At 40.2% G+C, this 21,277-nt stretch overlaps 2 protein-coding genes across 5 annotated transcripts in view; one reads left to right on the plus strand and one right to left on the minus strand.

Annotated features, from left to right (window-relative positions):
- The window catches only part of LOC136432842 (estrogen-related receptor gamma-like), a 53,506-nt gene extending 37,614 nt beyond the window's left edge, over positions 1 to 15,892 (minus strand). The window contains exon 1 of one of the 3 annotated variants that reach the window (XM_066424403.1): positions 15,780 to 15,892. In XM_066424403.1, the coding sequence (XP_066280500.1) occupies positions 15,780 to 15,805 (26 nt within the window). In that variant the 5' untranslated portion in view covers positions 15,806 to 15,892. Of the gene's footprint in view, positions 1 to 2,636; positions 2,807 to 7,363; positions 7,603 to 15,779 lie in introns of those variants that run through there. The other 2 variants (XM_066424409.1, XM_066424410.1) reach the window with 2 other exon arrangements.
- LOC136432845 (thiosulfate transporter TsuA-like) lies at positions 50 to 20,962 on the plus strand. 2 transcript variants are annotated; one of them, XM_066424419.1, is made up of 11 exons: positions 50 to 192; positions 5,619 to 5,813; positions 11,273 to 11,356; positions 12,580 to 12,740; positions 14,836 to 14,884; positions 15,060 to 15,162; positions 15,812 to 15,926; positions 16,429 to 16,489; positions 17,625 to 17,794; positions 18,800 to 18,951; positions 19,317 to 20,962. In XM_066424419.1, the coding sequence occupies exons 2-11, from the start codon at positions 5,633 to 5,635 to the stop codon at positions 19,429 to 19,431; spliced, it is 1,191 nt and encodes a 396-aa protein (XP_066280516.1). In that variant the 5' UTR covers positions 50 to 192; positions 5,619 to 5,632; the 3' UTR covers positions 19,432 to 20,962. The 2 variants fall into 2 exon arrangements, with proteins under 2 accessions (XP_066280516.1, XP_066280515.1); XM_066424418.1 differs by lacking the exon at positions 50 to 192 and adding an exon at positions 480 to 611.
- Positions 20,963 to 21,277: the final 315 nt, after the last annotated feature.

The raw sequence follows: 21,277 nt of genomic DNA on the forward strand, positions 1-21,277 counted from the left end.
GGGACAGATAAATCAAAACGACAGGGTGTCTCACGTTAGAAAGTATACAATGGATTGATATTTCTATTCATCAATTTGGTCTATTGTTCGCCATCAGACTAGAGTTGTAGAAACGCCCCCCAAACCGCATGGTAGTCAGGACATCGCGACTTTGAAACTCTCGGTGGATCTGAACTGAACAGGCCTGTGCAGGTAAGGACTGGTGTAAAAGGTTCTAATGTCAAACGTCACTAAGGTCCTTCACGGCATTCCTCTTTGCTCCATATGAGGAATGAGCATGTGACACTCCCCTCTATCCAGTTGCTAATGAGAGCATCGTTCTGACGTCACTCTGTTAAAGGGCCGTATCATGTTGTCAACAGTAATATCATCTGCTATTCATTCCGAAGCCTTGGCACGAAGAAAATAGAGTCGAAAGTATGTCAAACCAGAAACCCAAAGCAGTGTATTTTTGAAAATGTAGACACAATGCAGTGAGTAAAAGACCCCCAGAAGTATAGTAGTTTGATCCAAGTACCGTGCATGCTGGGTAATGTGCTTGAACTTTCACTGAGCAGACGACAAACTCTCGCTGTCGGTCAACCTGTACCCTCTTCTCACACAACTTCAAGGTAGGTTCAAAACCAGCGTCCTGTCTGCGAATTGTTCCCAAAGAGTGTAATGACAGGTACCCACACAGCCCACATGGCCAAGGTGCATGCGTTTGAAACTGAAGGTCACAACAAACGTTTACCATATGCATGACCCACTTTCACATTTGAAAGGCTCCCTGTTTTGAGGATTACTGGTGAGTCAGCAAGGCAAGTTCTGCCGTGTGCACAGATCTATACTGACACACAAGTAACACCACAATATGTTGATCGAAACACCATATACACAAATTTGACAAGTTCTTCAACAGTTCTTTTTTTCTTGGGGTGGGGTGGGGGGTTAGCAGTGAGGTATTTACTAGTAACTTACTGTGACCCCCCCTCATGTCCTTGCACACACTAAACAAAGGTGTACCAAATAGCCTGCAGACCAAGTTATCGTCATGTGCATATGGCAATATCTTAGGTGTATTATGCACAAAAATACCTCTAATTAGCAATAAAGAATCACATAATAGCTACGGCCGCGTGGCGCGTTGGATACACCCGATCCCTCGATCTCGGAAGTTAAGCAACGCGCGGTCCGGACAGTGCTTGGATGGGGGACCAACCAAGGACGTCCGGATTGCTGTAGCCTCACGAAGCTTTCCACGAAATCGTCTTCCGGGAGGGACGTAAAACGGGGGTCCCGTGCTCGAGGAGGTGCCTCGAACACGTTAAACAGCCTCATTACCCTACACATTGGGTACCTGTCTGTGGCACTGGCTGCAAATACACCTGATAATATAATAATATAATAATAATGTATGATCCTCGATCATGCCATATTCTTGATACATGTTGCCACTCACTCACTCACTCACTCACTCACTCACTCACTCACTCACTCACTCACTCACTCACTCACTCACTCACTCACTCACCCACTAACTCTGTTGAACTTTGAACCAAGCATTGGAATAAGTTTGTATCCAGCTACACAACAGTATAAACTCCTGAAAGCTATGGCAACAAGCAAGCTGCTATCTGAGCTGCATGTTGTCCTACAGGCATTGTTGTCTGATCTCTACATAAAGTCATAAGTGGGGCAGAGGTCATTAGCCTAATCATTTGTGCTGTAATGAATGGGTTTGGGGGTGTCACAAGGAAGGTTTAGTTGTTTTGAATCACTTTAGGCAATGTAGCTGATTACAACATATTGTACTTAAATTTGATTATTTAATCAGTTGTATAAGCAGCCTGAGTTTTTCCAGCCAAGCATTTTTCCAAATTGGACAAAATTCATAGTTAAGACATTTCAGACAAAAAAGGTGAACCAATGGACTATGCTACAGCAGGCCACAGTTTTCAAAGTAATTAACATATTACGGACGCATTTGTATTTCTTAATATACACAAATGAAATAAATAAAAACAAAAGAAAATTGTACAGTATTGATATTAATTATGCAGGCTTCGCCTAATAACAGCACTTCAATGTCGAATACTTCTCGAGTCTTTCTTTGTAAGCATGACATGCGATAGTCAATGCTTACGTTTGAATGTAAAACAAATCTTCGGAAGTCTTACACATTAAAAGGGCATAACATGCAATTTTAGCCATTGCTGGATCATGTAGCATTATATCATATTAACTGAAAGTCTGTCAAAGCCTTTCTAGTGAAATGAATTGACCGACATGTTGACAATGAATATGTTGATCTACTCATGTATGTCACATGTTTTACAAGAAATAGCTTGATGCTAATTACTGTTTTACGTGGTTGAGCTACCCCAGTGCCATGACTCATGCCGATTGGTGTGTAACATTGGGGAGGGTAAATCTAGACATATTTTGTTCGTTGTCATGGATTAAGAGTCATAACTAGCTTAGTGACGTAACATCATTACTTTTTCTAGTCATACTTGCTACTTGTTAAGTGTGTAATGAATATCAAAACTTGTCTATAGCATTCACAACTAGTCTTCTGACAACACACCCTAGCAACAGCCACATGCACACTAGCTGACCTGATGATCCGTAGGAAGACATTGTCTGCGGCTCACCTGTTGTATCCCTGTCTTACAAAGCCTTGGTCAGAAAGTAGCACGTTCCAAATTCCGTAAATCAAAGTTATTTGACATTTGGCTTGACTAGATGCTGGTATCCACGAAGGTGTGTCCTCATGTCTACGTGCTGATCAAGTAGAGTTTGTGCGTAGACAGTGGGAAACACCCAGCTAATTGTGAATAAAAACGAGCTGGCATCTGTAGTGCCTGAGGCAATGCAGGTGAAGAAGTCATTCACCTGCCCGGAAGTAGAGAGGTAGCCAGATGTATACCTTTCATTTTTCTGTTAGTGTGAAGAAGAGGGTATAACAAGATGATTTTCGTTTTCAACTTGACAAAAGCAATTTGGTTAAGTTCATAGGGGGAAAAAATGTCACAAAGGCCTGTAATCAATGTGTTGTTTTGTAAATTGTCATTATCTAACAATAAGAGCTACTTAGTAAGTGAGAAGCAGTTGTTATAAACAAGGCAGTGTTTTAGTCTACTCAGAATTACTTTTATTTTTGCACAGTCATATAACCTTTTCCAAGTATGTGACTAAAATTAAGCAACACAACTACTGACTCCCGATAAAGCTTTAGAATGAATAGAATATCCTTTAGAGTTTACATAAACACTATTGTGACATTACTTCATTGACACCAAACAAGCAAGTTTCACCATGATCATTACACTGCAATGCAGTCTACACTCACAAGGTGGAGAAAAGAGACAGCAAAGTGGCATTGTAGCAAAGCAGAGAGGCCCTTTTTGACTTCCGCCTGAAAACCATTGTCATGTTTATACCATTTTGCAATTTTTTTCTCTCTTAGTGGTTGAAATAAATTTCTGATTCGTTCAGGTATTGTCCTAAATAGCCTGACTGGCCTATTCCACAAGCCTCCAACAAGACATGCACCATAGAGCATATAGTACCTGGCTCTCTGGATTGTTGTGGCAGTGTGCTTAATTGAAACGACATTTCAAAATTTCCTTAAATGTCAGAAATACCCATGGTAAATCAGTTTATTGACTTGAACTTATTTTATAAGGTTTCTAAATCTGTGGTTGTAATGGAGCTGACAGATGAAACCTGCAAAGCTCAGCCATCATACCCATGTAGGTGATCAAGGCAAGATAAACGAAATGGTGCGAAAGCATTTTCTTGGGGTTTAATGGCGTAGTATATTCATAACAGGTATTTGCAGGTAATGATGGTTATAGGAATTTGCTATGTTACAAGAAATTTTTCAATCAAATTTGGTGTGGTCTATGTTTAACACACTGATTACGTCAAATTATGATGTTTGAATAAAATTCACCCGAGACATATCGGCTTGTTGTTTTACCTTAATTTTATGCATAAATGTTAGGTTGTTCATTGTTATAGATTTTATTATTTCAGTCTTTTTCGAGCCAAATAATCAGAGATATTCCCAGACTCCTTGACGGCAGGGAAGTGAATGATGATGTGAAAAATGTGCCCTGCAACTAGATCGTGCTCTGGAGCTCAGCAGGAACATATGGCCTGGCTTCTGATACCTGTGATAAAGTGGAAATTGAATCCCCTGCATCACAAATTCAAGCTGCTGATAGATGATTTTAAAACCCACAGAGATTTTGTAAAGCATGTGGAAAAAGAGGCCCAGCTCGAGCTAAATTGGACAAAAAAGAAAGGGAAATACAAGTTTGTTTATCATTAAAACATTGATAACATTGTCACTTCTTTTCAAGACTCGAGAATTCTGCAGTGCTTACAATCAAATCTGACAATACTGTACTTCAATGATGACTGCCTATTCTGGTGTGATTTTTGATGATTTTCTTTTACGACTTTCTGTTAACAACATGCCCCTTTGATGAAGAATCGGTCTGCTCTGAGTATGTCCTTGATAGAGATATTTTTAGTTAATAATTTTTATAATGGATAGATCATTTTGAAAAGTTATCAAAAGCATGTGAAAAAGTGATGCATGGTAGCTACATTTCAAGGTTTTGTGTTATTTACAAATATGCTTGGACCCGAACTATACAATGTCAGATCTTAATGAAAAAGTGAACACAAGCCAAATATATATTTGGTGTGGACCACGTAGAGATGACTATTTCCCCACAAACCATTTAGGGATAAAAAGAGTGAAATATATTTTCAGCCAGTGCACCGTTCTTCTTATGGTGATGCAGAATTATTTCTGCTCCTAGGCTCCTTTTTCATGTGTAGGAAGTCATGCATATGCCTTACAGGTTTCAATGTATCCATAAGCGGTTTAACGGCTAGAAATGGCACATTTTTGCTCAGCTGGTTGCACCAGATTTGAATGATGCTATGCATCAAAGATCTTTCCTCCACAATTGCACTTAGGCAGACCTCTGTCCATTTACCATGGAAATTCTGATGTAGGCTGATCGTGTAATTCATTCCTGTTGGCTGCTAGCAATCATTTGCAATCAGATTACACTCATTTTTCTAGAGGCAAAGTATTGGAAAACAGTATGCAGCTCTTTGGCGATGGTTACGTTTGCATTTTCAATAGACTATTACTAATATTCCCATTGCAGTTGTCCCAGACATAACTTCATACCTGTGTTTGAATATTAAAGAGTCTTGGCCACAGCAGCAAGACATGTAACGTTAGTCTCCTGACAATTTTGACCTTTCCACAAGATGTAAATGAAGAGAACAATTATGACACATCTTTTTCATGTATTATTTTCCAGCTATCCATTGTCCGATATTGTTACAGGACAGGCCTCCACAAGCCTGTGCTATCCGAATGTGATAAACCCTGCAGGAAAGAATTCATTCCAGCACCTTGTCAACACTCAATTGAACCCTTAGTGGCACCTTTATTCCTCATGGACATCCCCTTGGTTCTGAGAGGCAATGATGAATCTCTCTCCAAACTTGCCTTGACAGGCTGATGAATCTGTTTTAACCTGTCACACTTTCACGTTATTGCACTGAAGACATTACAGGTGTTTCACCTATTACCGTAATAGGGGGAGTGCGCATCATGGACAGCGAGGCGAAGTCTCGGCAACGAGTTGCTAAGCAACAAAGCGGCAATGCAAGGAATGGTGGGGAGGAAAAGATAGCTGGAGACAAAGAGCCGAGTTCACGGATGTCAGCTTTCAGCATGATAGCCTGTGTGTTGGCTGGGATGACATTTGGTTTTGCAGTGGAAAAAGGAAGAGGTAAGAAATGAAAGAAAACCCGATGTAATTTGATTAGATTTGCACAGATGTTCCAGGTACCCATGGGGTAGAATATACATATTAGGATCTTCTGTCTTCTTTTTCTCATCATTGATTATGCACAGGATGAGAAAATGGATGACAGGTGTTAATACCAACAATAGTTTGAGTTTGACCATATACAAAATAAAAAGGAATCCTGACCTGTTTCTCTTTGTCAAATAAATGCCAATTATCAATCTTACAAAGATGACAAAATCTATATACATGGTATTCAGCTTATAAAGGGGATTTGCAAGAAATGTATTACTTGACAGTTTTGAGGCACTACACTATATATCAGCTGTGTAATTATCCACAACCTATGCTGAAACTAGTCATTATCAACAGTCATATTGTTGCAAATAAGAGACAGTTTCATATGTTGTTTGGAACCTTGTAGTGAATGGCATGGTACAAACGTAATCTTGTGCACTAACTCTGCTAAAAACATGCAGGGAGTTTTCTCGCCAGCGGCAGCTCTGGCAAAATGTGTCCCTGGGGAGTGCCAATATCTTACTCCCAAAGATTGGTGGCACGAAACCTTTGACTTCCAATATTAGATCTCTAACTGGGTACAGCAGTGATGACATGGCATATGGGAAATGAGTGATGTATGTATTGGTGCAGTGGAACATACTATTTTTGTACACATGGTTTTTATTACTCTGTTTAGAGTATTTTTGGAAACGTCAAGGCAAAAGTCATACTTCACGAGCAGCTGTAGAAAATGATGGATTCATCCAGATGGTGTTAAGAACCATTGTACAAAAACAAATCTAGTGCTTCATCAAAATGATGTGTATCAGTAGCAATGCGGGATTATACCCAATCTGACAGAGATGCAAGTGAAAATTACACCTAATAATCATCTCCTTAAAATTTAATGGACAGGGAAATAACTTGAAAATGAAGAAAAATCACAATCAATGAGGATGACTGAGCAGAAAGCCTGCCATTTATCCCAAAATATTGGACTGAGCATATCTAGAAGTCACACTTGAATACTTTTAATGATATTGTTTTACCACAAAGCACCACAGGTATACCATAAATAAGTGAAGAGGATTCCATTGGTTAGAACATATAAAAATGATGGATCAATATCTTCACGGGTTGAATAATTCTAAAGTAATCCCGACAATTTCCCTGTCTCAGCGGGAAAATTTTTATTAAAGATCAGGCATGTGTAATGTTTCTATCCTGGCTTGAATATTCAAAGAGTAACCAACCATTCAGGAAGATTTAATGCTGGCATTTGTGGAAGAAATGTTACCACAGCCACCGTAATTAGACACTTTAACACTTAATGAGCAGATCCAAACACATGTAATTACAAACATAACTTTTCTTCTGAATGGCGACAGAGATGGCAATCCACATGGCCTGATGGGAAGGATAAATCAAGTGATAAAACAGAGTCAGTTTTTCACAACTCTCTGTGCTGCTGTGGATGTGTGTGCCCATGTGATAGAGGCTCGGAGAAGGTGAAAACAGTAAAATGTACTTACAGGGAAGTCTGCAGGGTAGGTTCAGAAGGAAGAGGGCAGTTTCCCTTGGTTCCAGCCAACTTCTGCTCAGAATAGAGAATGAACCTTTGGCTCCCCAATGATGCAGCTGATTGCCTATGTGGGTCGTGAACCCCTGTATATTTATCAGTGGGTCAAGGCCCAGGGAGCTGATTTATACTGGGGTGGTTTTCCCATGGGGTCATTGGCTCTGCAGTTGGGGATAGGATGCCTCCCAACATACATTTGAAGAGATCCTCCCTCCAATTCATATACGGAGATGAGCACTACAGTCCACTATCTCTATCTGACAGGCATGAATAATGTGTATACGGGACCCACATAAATTATGTAGTAGGAAAGTTGTAGAGACATGGAGTTGGCATGAACAGACTTTGATGTGTTTGTTACCCGTCATCAGCGATGAAGTGGATGAGATGAAATCCCCCGCTGTCTGTGCCTACATCCAGGCAGAAACTCACAACACAATATCTAATGTAGCTGCTTACAGGAGATGATTGAAGTAGAGTGTATTATTAGGAATTTTAATAAGCTGACATCCCTTTGATTACCTTCCCATGAATTATACATCCCGAAATTATCTACGTCAATGAAATCAGTTGGCTAAATGATGAATAATGTTACATGATACCACAACAGCATCCAAGCTTCTTCGTTTATGAATCATACATGTAATTTGGAGCTGTCAACAAAAGATGTGACATGCTCAAGGAAGGATTAGAGTGAATCGTGCACCTGTTTAATGACAGGGCTTATGAGGATCATTGGTCCTTGGATATCCCCTATTGGCCACGATTCAGTATATGGCAAAAAGGGCTGGTGACTTCAAATAGCTCCATGCATATTTCAGCTCCTCACAGAGTTCTCAAAAATGCAAGCTTTGTTCTGCATTAACAGCAGTTTTACACCACAGAGTAAAGTTGTCAACACGGTCTCGCTCAGATGGACCAATTATTGATAAATATGTGCCAGCCAAGAACTTCAAAACGTCTGTTCAAATGCAGTATGCACCTTCTACCTATGGTTTATGAATACATGTTTTTGTCATGTCTATTTGCAGGGACACATTTTTTGTGGAGCTATCGCGACATGAATTTTTTTCATGAATTAAAGGAAGAGATTAGGAGGAGCCAGAGCCATAAAGATAGCACCAGATGGTGCATGATCCAGGTTTATGCTGGTCACCTGTCTCTTCTGCTTGGCTGTGCACTGATTTGCAAGGTGTTATAAATGCATGCAAGGCCCCCAGTAAATCCACACCTAGTTGGCACTTTGAAACTTTAATTGCTACAGAAAGAGCTTCAGTCATGTACATTGGAAACCTAATCTCAATATTAATAATACAGGACCTTAAACAGTTCTCATCATGTAACATGACCCAGGCAGCTGACCTTCCATACTTTTATCAAATAGGGCTATTTACGGGCATTTAGTGGGTAATTTGTTACTCTGATATTCATTAATTACATCTTCCCCAGGTGGAATGTACCCCCTGTGGCCCTGTGAAATGGGGAGAGCACCAGAGTGATGACTTCCTTTTACAGCATCGGGTTACATGTCAATTAACCAAAGAGAACTGGGAGGGGCAGGGCTATTTCCATGACAACCACGGCCTCCCATCCAACAGTTGGTGTGGGGATGACAAAACTAAGAAAAGTACAAACAGAGCATACTGGAGAAGGAAACAAATACCTCAGCTGAATGTATGTGTTCCTAATAGATGACTAAAATGCCATGGTCAGACTGAACTCCATAAAAAAGGGCATACTGCAGCATGGGAGCAACGTGCAGATTGCTGTAAAGGGCTTTGCACTTAAAGGCATGCTGTGAATGCAGCTTGACATGCTGGTATTTCAAAAAAGGAGGGGGCAGATCTTTATTCATTAAAGGAAAATGGGGCATTGATTTAAAAGGCAGTGCCCAAGATTCCTCATATCTTGGTGTGCGGGAAAATTTTGGGGGTTATGCAAAGTGAACTGAACTTGAATGAACCTAATAAACTGAACTTGCAATTGGGAAATGGCATTGTCCACTAATTAATTGCCTGCATGTAATTGGAAATCTCATGTCATTGGGGACCATGTTTTATAGCATTAAATCAATGTAATGAACAAATAGAATTTGCATTGGGTTAAAAATGTGACCAAATGAAAATGTCAAATTTTAATAGGTTCAAAGAAATGATATCAGAATGTCCAATCAAGCTAAAAAGCTGATTAAACACAATCAGCTTGCAAAAAATTATTCGATTTTTGACATCTATAAATGTCCAATAAAATATGAAAATATGTCTCTCTGTTCATGTTATATGAAAGTAACACTAATGCATGATTCATCTACTGTGCATGTCCACCCATAAAAAAGTTGTCATCACAGAATTAGCTACAGCCTCAGGTCTGGACACCATTAAGTGGCATAGGAAATAGCAAGTAAATGTTACATAAGGCGTTTTCAACATTGATTTGTACAAAGCAATATTATTGTAAACCTTTGAACTGTTGCTGTAAATATTGAAACAGAAAAGAGATTTAGTGGATTATGGTATGTGTTAGAAAATTGCTGCAATTTCATGCCATTTAAACTTGATAATTGTTTCAAATCCTAGTGTTGTAAAATTCATGTGTCTGTCCATTTTATCTACTGCTGGTGAGCATGAATCAATAGATCTGACATTTAAAGAAAAGCAGCAAAGTTTATATTTCCCCAGTCTACCCTGTTGTAAGCTGTTATTAAGGCTCAGTTTCTTTCAGTACGTTTAACACTTATGTGAACTGCATTATGTGGTGATGTAGGCATGGAGTGTCAGGTGGGGAAAGTTATGTATGGAAGATGTTCAGCCATGGCCGATAGAACTTCACCACAGAATAATATATTTCCCATCAAAACAAATCCAGAAGCCTGTCTAATAGTCTGGATACATGTGTGACTGGGAACTTCCTGCAAAATTGGACCATGGGTCCATTGGTATTACTGGCCATGTCTCTGACAGCTCTCATTTGCAATTTGATTGCTTTCTTGATATAATTTTTAGGCTATTGACCACTAGTCTCTATTGGATCAAGAGGAAAAACAAAGGGAATTAAGGTGGAAATATGACCAAATTTTTGGTTCACACCCTGGGCATATTTCTTAAGCCCAGTTTAATACAAGCTGTCAAGAGAAATGCTGGGAACTATCAACAATGGCTGGACCGGAAAGGAGGATGGAGGGTAACCATGGATATGCCCTGTACACCCTCCTGGCAGCCACTACAGGGCCGGGTAACCATGTACTGTTTTGTACTGTGCAAAGTAACACATTGGAATGATGTTCATGTAGATACCTCTTTTCCAACTTTCAGTAAAATCATCATAAAATGAATGAATGAAAAGTTAACACAATGTTTTAAACAATGTACATTTCTACCGGGCCACATGTCAGTTGCTGACCATAAGCCACCATGAACACTAACTAAACCCATCAAACAGTATTTTGAATGGTTGCTTGTGGCAAAGTTTTCTTTTCATGTCCTCCTGCTGACACATTTTCACACTAGGCCTAAATCCCAGGATCTTACTTCTAACTGATGTAGCTGACAGCTCAATCTCTTATCCATTGAGCTTTACATGATGATGTTACACTTCCGTAGGTGCTGACCAGATCCCTTCGAAGGCCACAGTGGCACAAGAAGAAAGTGATGCCAGAACTTTACCTGAAGATAAATGCTCACACTCCTTTGTTTCTGGGTTGTCCTCCTGAAGTCCCCAGATGGTGATCTAGCTTTTAAGTGGTACAAATGAGGCTGATGAGCCATCCATCTGTAATTAAGGGAAAGTATTGGCCTCCTACTGACACCAATGATGGAGCATGTTCCAAATCACTAACAGCTTGTTGTCTGATTTCCCTGGGCAGTGTTTGAGCCTGCCGCTGTCCGAGGCCAGATGAGCTTCAGCCGTTTCATCATGTTGAAGATGTTCCTTTCGGCAGTGGCAACAGGTGGGTATGAATGATGGTGTAGGATGCCCCTGATCGATCCTCCTCCAATGCTGATTGATGGAACTATCTGTGAGGAGAGCTGCTTCACACATGGGGACACTCAGGCAGGCCACCCAAGTGTCGGGTTTCTAAAAGTTGGACCATCGGACCATATTGGTTTACCCTCTGTCAAAGTGCGTGCTAAAATGAGTACAATGTTACACAAAATAGAAGGGAAGATGAATGGCTGAAGATTATTTTGGGAAATGTGTATGTTCTTCCTAAATCTGTTGGCTAAGTCCTGTAATTTCAGATGCATTGGAACAGAAGCGGAGAAACATCCTGGCTGTTGAGATACATGAGGTAGTGTAATATATCAAAGTGTAGGCTGGAAGGAATGGAACATAGAGCTTGGCTGTGCTAAGGAGATATGCGATTCTTAGCCAGTGGCAGAGTAATATCTTGTTCTGATGATAAGAACAAAAGTATTACTAAAGATTGATACCACAGGCCTACTGGTTCGTGTCTCTTTCTAGAAAGTTGTCGCAGTTTCTTTGGGGAAGATCAAGTACTTTTTGACATCACAATGACTTTAACATACTTTAAATCTTATTGGTGTCAATAAGCACACTTAAGCAATGGGGATCAAATGTCGAGTCACAGAACAGTTTTTTTTGCTTAGTGTAGTGTACTTTGTGTAGTGTTAAAAGAAATTGAAAATATTGTTAGAGTAAAAAAATTTCCAAAACACTATTATATCTTTTTTTCCTCGATTTTCCTTTTCTTTGCCAGAAAAGATACCAAACTGGATGGACATGATATTATCAGATTTAATTTATTGTGGTAAAGTCCACTCCGAGTGTTGCAAGGATCGATCTTAGGCTAGATGATCTCAATTTGTTAGAAACCATATCAAAAATCAATTTTGCTTTGATTTTATTCTGCAATTTGTGGACCTCTGCACACCTGTCACATCCTTCACCCAACTGCATCTAATAAATCAGGCTTCTTCCTGACCAGGTCTTCCACACGTCTGCAGTGTGATTAATCTCTACAGAAGGATTAGTGCCTAAGCTATGTAAAAATATTAGTTTAAAACTACTCCCAAGGACTTAAAGGACAACCAGTGCTAAAAAGCATATTTCATTCTCATAAGCTCCAACCATGTATTTTAGCATTGGAGCACTACAACATGATCCATGTTAGGTATGGTAAGTTTACACAACTCTGTTTTTGCCACTCAGGCATGGTGGGTATGTCCATTGTCAGCATGCTTCCATTCGGCAAGCCAAAGTTTGACGAAATGAGGGTGAAGTTCTTCAGAAAGTTTGTGGGGAAGAGAGGAGTGGTGGCAGCCGGGCTGGGTGGCTTCATACACGGAGTGGGGATGACCATCTGCGCATCAGTAAGTACAGGTGTTGTCATGCCTAAACCTCAGACAGGTGGCAACCATGTCTGTTGGCACTGGCTTTAGACCTTGGATAATGTTTCTCTGTAAACCTTACATAAATGAATTAGCGATTTGCTTACTATTAGGTATTGATCACTTCCTGCAAAACTAGTAGACAGCAAAAAGAATTGTTAGTAATTACCACTTAACTCAATTCTGGACGGGTTCTGCTTAGCTTGACATAAAAATTCCTGCTTTCCTTATCATCTGAAACTGTACAGCTAATGATTTATTATGTATTGATGTATGCAAATCTATATGGCTACATGCACACGGAGTATTTCGTATAAATCTTGATACAGTCAACCTGCTGAAGAGAGTTGTGGTACATTGATATCACATTGGCACAAATTCATGCCATTGCCTCCACTGCTTGCATCAAGATCCAGATTAAGCAAACCAGGTGGCAGTAGCAGGACTACGCGACAAAGGTTTGCAGGTAAATGTAAATTGTTGGGCCTACACAATAGTTAAGTTTTTAAAAATTTGCTGGGACCGAGCAGCAACAATGACTTTAACACATACATGTAGATGTCACAGTGAAGATACAGAGAGACAGTCGTGACTCAGGGTGCTTGCTTTACTTACCTTGGTCCCAAATATCTTTGGGAGTCAATAATGGTTATGGATAGGGTGTGGATGTCAACTGTCTATGCACTATCCCTGTTTCATAAGGCTCCAACATAGATTTTAGACATAGATTTGTACATAACAACCGGTTGGTATTCAAGTAGCAAAAAGTTACCATAACATCTGAAAGGGAATGCAGCAAAAGAGCTCAACCACTCTTGTTTCTATTAGGGCATTACTACTACAATGAACACATCTATCAGATGGTGCGTGGTTCAATAATCTTGTTCTGTTTGAAGTGTGATCATAAGAGCTGTCACCTCTCCTGCCCATCAGATGTTGAAACATTGACCTAATTCAGCAGAAGCACCATCATTCTCATTTAGGTTACCCCAGATGATGCGGAACAGAGGTACTTAACAAGATTACAAATAAATTGTTCTTCATCATGACACCCTAACTGATTAATTCTGCATAAGCCGGAGCATGTCTCTACATGTGAAGATTACAAACTGACCTATTTTGATGAGAGACTGAGCAAACAGATACTTTTTGTGCCATTACAAGGAAAGCTATCCATACAAAAATGCTAAAATGGACTTTGATTCACCAATGAAAATACACAATACACATTCATATGTAGAGAAACAGTAGCCAACACTACATCTGTTGTTAAAAATGTGTCATTTCCTGTACCTTATCATAGAGAAAACCATACTTTTTGTTGATTCATCCATTCACAACATTTTTATTTGGTTTGCAAGTCTGTTGAAATAACAACAATGTGTAAGTGCTTCGAAAGATGGCTCCTCCTCATTTCAAAAGAACTAACATTTGTAGATTCAGCACCAAGGAAAGAGCCATACCAGCAGCATATGCAGCATTTCCAACCCCAAATGGCAGGCTTTCAAGGATAGAAAATAATTTCGTAACAATGTTCTAGCCTGCTAAGACCATAAGGCACTGTACCCGTACCACAATGTCTCTGCTCAGGATAGCTAAATCCTTTGCACTCAGCTAGTGAGGACTGAGTGTGCTTACACACGAATGGCTTATGCAGCACAACAAATGGTAATTTGATTTGACAGAAGTATGTCTAATGCACGGAAACAAAAAGGGGACCATGATTTTATCAACAGTATCTAGCATGGCAGCTGATCAGAGCTACTTACCTCCACTCTTATGATTTGTGCATCGTTAAACTTGCCTCAATGCAGAATTATGAGTACAACATTAGCAATATGGTCACATCTTACCAAGAACGGGGACTTGCGCTAGTGGCAGATTAAGTTCATATTTACGATACTTTAAGCATGTTTTGCTGCCCTGCAGCTTCTCGCTAAGCAGATTTTGATAGGAACCCCATTTATGATAGCGCTAGCCAAATACTAATGGGGGAATTCACTTGGGAGGAAAAGGGATGTTGTTGGGAGAAGCATCTGGATAAAGGTCCATTTACCTTTCCCCCGTGTTGTTGCAGTGCCCAGGGGTGCTGTACATCCAACTGGGGACAGGAACGTCCAACGCAGGTACGCAGACATGTGCAGATATCCAGCTTCTCTTATTACAGTTTGATTGAATGATTCCAGATAATGACATTTGCAATTTCTTCCCTTTTGGATGGTGCCAAAATGTTTTCCAATGTGTGAGCAGATTTTGCCTAATGGGCAAATAGGTAAATGGCTTTCTATGTGTTCTTTCCAGTGCTAACACTCTGCGGAGCGCTGTCTGGAGCCCTTCTGTACGGCATGGTTGAGCCGACGGTGGTCAGACTCTCAAAACCCGGTGCCGTCGCCCCCAGCAACACGTAATTACCCCCACATACTTCTGCAGCACTCTGTCCATTGCAGAGCATCATCTTGCAGTAAATATTAATCCGCAAAAAAGCTCTCAGCGCCTGCATGAGTATTTTCATTCATAATGTGCGTAATAGTGCCACAATACATTATGGCACTGACCAACTATCAGCGGAAAATGGATTTCAGTCCGGCAGAAAATGGATATTTCTGAATGATAGGCCATCCATTTTGGGGTAGAGTAGCAAGTTTCGCAGTTTGGCCGTTACTGCAAGTATAGAGATCGGGGCATCTAAGTGCCCACTGTCCACTTTGCTTGTTGCGGACATTGCCAGGTTTTGGCATTGATGGATGCATAGAGATGGACTGAATAAATATGCAACAAGGAGGGCAGTCCTGGTGTTAAAAGGTTGAAAAGGGGCACACAATCTGTTCCCACAAGAGATGAAGATACCCAAAAGCCCTGCCCCTATTCCACAGGGAAAATTTCCACAGGAGGCTTTACATTACGGCAGATTAAATCACATCTTTTCACAAGTTTTCCACAAAATGAAGTGTGACATGTCATCTAACAAAGAAAGTGAGTAGCGGCACAGTGGAAAAATAGAACGGGACAAAGTTGACTCACCTCTCGTACGGGTGCATGTGTTCCATCTTTAGGCTGGATCAGTTCCTTGGCACCCCCTACTTTGTCGCTGCACTGCCCATTGCTGCAATGTTGGCAACCTGCGTCTTCGCACTGGAGCTTTTCCAGCCCTGGGGGTCCGATCTGACGGTAAGCAGCAGTCACTCCACAGTCCTTTCTGTGCTGAGGCTATTAGAGGATTGAGATTGTTGCTCAGCTGCCTCACTGATATCCCATTACCATAACGCGTGGATGGTAAGGGTCACTGCTCCCAGCTTCTCGGCTGTGCTGTTGCATGCCCACCCTGCATGTGATCAATAGACTGTGGCGCCTGTTAGCTTTTGATTTCCTCAATCCTGGCTTTGGGTCTACACTGGTAACTTGTGCTCTTTTGTGGCAAGTAAAGAGTCATTATTACCTCATTTGCTGGTGAACCTGAGCCTAAAGTACCAAGGGAGAACCAATCAAGTACCTGGCATAAGTGAAGCCTTTCTCTCTTTTCTACTTGTGATTTCCAGTCATGACATGCAGCCAATTAGATGTAAGAGACTAGTTTGAGTGCATGCAATCCATTACAATTTTATGCAAAAAGCCTCATCCTTCATTCACATGGAGAGTATTGAAATTGATAATTTCCCTTTGATATTTGCAGCAGCCCAACAGTGCGGTAGCATCTGCCCTGGAGCTACGGGCATGGCCCCCGTATCTGTCAGGTGCGTATCACCAATGTCACTGGCACTGGTCCCCTTCCATTCTTTATGGGATTACACTTTATTTTTCAATTCATCAGTTTTTCCTTTGCAGCAAAGGACATTGTGGTCTGGCAGAAGCCATTAGGTTGGAGAGTGTTCCAGGTAGCTTTATCTAGGTTAATCTACACGAGGACCCCACTTCAATTTGCTGAGCACACTCCAAAGTTACAAAGGAGGGAGTTCTAAATTATTCAAGATTAGCGTCTAAGCACATTGGGGGAAAAGTTTTAGGAATAATTATGTGGGGAAAAGCACATTTATCATACAAATAGGAAGGCTGCACAGTTAAATTGGCAGATGAGAATATTGAATGAGAAAATTCAGTCTGCCTGCAGTTAGCAATAGGGGGGCTCGCTGGGATAATAACTGTGTCTTAAAAGCTCTATAGAGATGTGACATCCTGGCCCAGAAACATTTTAAAGTTTAAAAGTAAAAACTTTTTGAAGTTACCGTAGTCAACTGCTATTCAAAAATTATCATGTAGTGGAATAGTCCATTGGAATGTCTCTTGATTAAAATCCTCTTCAACTGTGATGTAGGTTTAATATGATGGAAATAGCGAAACACTTTGATGTCCAATTCCTATGGATTGTACTCTTAACTGTTAGCAATCTGGATCAAATGATTACCATCAGGATGACATTATGTATGTTAAAACATGCAACAATTGTCAGGGAGAGAATTTTATCAAAAGACTGCTGATATGGTTCTTGCATAAACATGAGAATATTAGAAAATATGAGATTTTCTTCAATAGATACTATGTATTACAAAGAAGTAAACTTAGTTCTGGTAAACTGACATTAACTTTGATGGTCAGCATTTGTCCTGCGTTAGACTGTCATTTCAGCACCAAGGACAGTCCCACTGGGACAGGTGCAATCAAGCGTGTGCTCATCACATCATGTGATTATCTGGCATAGATGACAAGAAAAAAGCTGCCATTCTCTTCTAATATATGTGCATAATGTCCAGGACAAATGCCCGTAGAGCAGACCTTTAGTTCTTTGGTTAGTAAAGAAGTTAAAACGTTGTTAGTTATCAGCTTGAGGTTAGACATGTAGTGACTCCCTCCCCACCTGTGTGGTGTGTGCAGGCATGTTGGCAGGCAGTGTGCAGGGTGTGTTGGTCCTGACCCTGGGGGACACCATCGGCAGCAGCACCAGCTATGCAGCCATGGCATCCCTGGTCCTGGTCACTGAGAAGATGGAGAGACTGTCGCCCTACCTCAGGAGCTACAAGAGGAGTCCAGCAGCCTGGACACAGGTACTAGAATCACTCTCAATTAACATTTGTTAACTCAAAGTTAAATGGAGGAGGGCATTGTATAAGCCTTGTAGCCTTCTTTCCTCCTCTTTCACTTTTTAAATACAGTACTGTACATTTCTTTACTTCACTGTTATTGTTCTTATGTGTGAAAAAATAAAACAAAACAAACTTTATAAAGATGTTGTTTTATCCTTTCATAGATGTGCAGATCACAGTTTTACTTTGGATATGGTTTTTCATAAACAGCAGATAACTCAGCCATTGCTTATAATGATGCAATTCAATGATACAACCAGATCTGTACAATTAACACGTTGATTTGCCTGTTATATGAAAAGGTTAAGTTGCAAAATGTGATTTGTATTCATATCTGGGAAACACTTCTGCTTCCAGGCTGAAGTTAAAAGGTTTTGGAACTGAAAATACTGCTGAAAGGCACTTCAGTCCTTTCTGCACAAAACCTCTTCTAACCAGTTGCAAGAACTTTCTATGGTTAAGAAATTATGCTCTCAATGGAATCCACAGCCTAATTATTTGCTATATGATAAGAAATGTCCCTTTGTTACCTCAGTAATATAGGGGTTGAAAAGAATAAATGGGCTGGAATAAGTTGTTGGAAAGGCAGGGTTCAGTGAAATACAACATCCACCCCTGGAGATCTCAGGTCATGACTGGGTCTCTGCTCCTTTGCCCTTTCTAGCCAGTGATTTTATTTTAATTCCCCTTTGTACCTCTGGTGCCTGAATTCTGCACAAACGAATAAAGCATCCCTTAGCTCCAGGCAGATGTTACTGAAGGATTTGTGTTTTCTGACTCAAATTTCCTTGGTTGCAGAAAAAGTTTCATCCCTAGTTTCATGTTTACTTGTACGAAACAATGCCCTGTATACATTCGATAAGTCCCTAAATTTTTACAATTTTACTAAAAGTTTTTACAATTATCATGTAATGATCATGTGCTAAAGGTTTTCGTAGATGAGTTCTAAACAAGCCATCTCCCCAGGTCCTGTTCTGCGTGTCTTCAGTCCTGGGTGGATTCTTGTCTGCTTCCTTCTCTGGGGCCCTTGGTACTGTACCTGGAGTGTCAGGCCTGGCAGCTTACCTGGGCGGAGTCATCATGGTCTTTGGGGCCAGGACTGCATCAGGATGCACAAGGTGGTTGTCTTGCCATGAACAAAATTAACTTTTAAGTTCAGAAGCTGATGTTTTTTTCTTTTTTTTCCAGTGTATCAATAGGTAGATCATTTGTCTTGTGTTGTGCAAGTAATACTCTCACAAGATGATTAACTTGTACACAAGGTGAACATGAACGACATTTCTTCTCAATTTTGCCGATTTAGTGCAGGTTTACCTTTACCTAAGCTGTCCAAATGTGCATTTGTTGTAACAGTTGTAATACCATTAAATTTTAAGTCATTACATTCTTGAATAATGTAATTTTTATCATTATACCAAAATGTTTATGAGCCTTTAGATTCTGGAAATCAAGAATTAATTTTAGTTGCCATTGTTTTTTCTAGTGGCCATGGTCTGTCTGGGAGTGGGATCCTGTTCCTGCTGTCCTTTGTGGTGCTGCCTTCCATGTACCTGGGAGGGGTACTGACTGCTGCAGTCCTGTCTGCAGCACAGGGTTAGGTGTAGCACCCACATCTGGCCAGGCTACAGAACAGGACTCACCAGTTGCATTTGTTTAAGTCCCCGGGAACTGCCAGGTAACAGAAACTCCTGGCCTAGGTATATCTTGTCCTGAATTATTTCAGCCAATAGCATAGGTGTGTACCAGGTTAATATCATCCACATGGGGTGGAAGAGACAATTTGTATTTTCTATATGCACGCACATATATATATGTATATCATACATAAAACTATATTCTAGATAAGAATTATATTCTAAACTCTATATAAGTGTTTATACCAAACATTTAAAGTGAGACTTTTCTTAAACCTTAAGATATCTTCAAGTGCAAACTGAAACAGAGTGTAAGCAGTTATTTTCTTGCCACAAAGACCAAAATAGTTCTAAAGTAATTGACAATCATAGAAGACAACAGACAAATGAACTCCATGTGTGTCAGGACCTGTGTTGTTCCAATATCAAATTCAGGAGCACCTGACAAAAGTATTACTTGTTTAGCTTTTGCAGAAGGGGCAGAAGTTGCCTTATCAAAACTTGATGCTTCAATTATCAAAATTTGTCAATATCTTTTACAGTTTGGTAGAATTTCCTATCACTGAAATCTTTGCAGGCTAGACCACTTTTATTTTCAAACTTAGCATCGTTTGCCAGACCTTTATTCTTCCTGCAGCCTAAACCCCTACAATACCCTCCTATTAAGGCAGTGATACTTGTTATACCATATTGAACCTGAACATGAGTGAGTTCATTTATCTCTTGGTTCCTTTCTGAACAATAAAGAAGTAAAGAGCTTTCAAGACTGTAAGAAAGATTGAGTTATTTGACTATCATGAAGTTGAACAATTTCCTGGAGCTAAGGAGTATGAGAGGAAATTGAACATAACAATAATCACATATCTTATGTCATATAGAATCATCTCAATCTGATATTGTTACCCAGAGGCATATCATCCATACATGCCATAAGGGGTAAGACTAAGAGATTTTATATTCCATATGTTCCTATTTGTTTTCTCATCACATCAGATATTTGAAAGCAGAGTGAAGTTTTATTGGGAGCTGTTTAGACTAAGAGGTAGTGTTGCTTTCAGTTGATGTCCCGGGCAGCTGTCTTGCAGTCAAGTACAATAGAGAAAAGGGCAGAGTTGTTTTGCTGGCGGCAAGGTGAATTTCTGACAATATCTGAGGCTGTCGAGGCTATGGAACTTCTTTGGAAGAAGTTTGACGAGGGGACAACGTAGGTTCATCAGATGGGCAGGGTGCTGGTTTAATGGAGATGTGAGAATCCGTCTCTGTCAGGAGCTGATCTTTATTTGTGCTATGTGTGTATTGTGTCCTTGTCGTTCAAACTTTTACACAAAAGTTTCTGCATGTAGAGTAGACCTGACAAGAATGTGTATACTTCAGTATTAACTGGTGAAAGGTTTTGTTTCTAATATATCCAACCTATTCTTCTAACAAAGGTATATTTTTCAGTGTGACTCAAAGATGTTACAAGGCTTTTACAAATAAATCCGACTGAATTGTCTTTCCTTTGTCTTCTCTGCTAAGGATAAGTAGATTCTAGATACGGCTGACTACCTTTGTAAAGACAGATAGCCCTGGCATGGAAATGGCTGCACAGTTGGCATGATGATGTATTGATAAATTGTTCCTTCATCCACATCTCACCGGTAGATGGGAGCCTACCAAGCTCAAAAGTTAGTAAGGGCCATTTAGCAGACCAATTCTGGCTCCATTATTACATTACAAAATTTGGGGTGATTAATTCTCCCTCTATGCAAACTGGCCGACGGATAGTGGTTCATCTCATCTCTGCAGGTTAGTGCTCCCCTGTGGTGGC

This window comes from Branchiostoma lanceolatum, chromosome 4, assembly GCF_035083965.1.
Source record: "Branchiostoma lanceolatum isolate klBraLanc5 chromosome 4, klBraLanc5.hap2, whole genome shotgun sequence".
NCBI classification, from domain to species: Eukaryota; Metazoa; Chordata; class Leptocardii; order Amphioxiformes; family Branchiostomatidae; genus Branchiostoma; species Branchiostoma lanceolatum.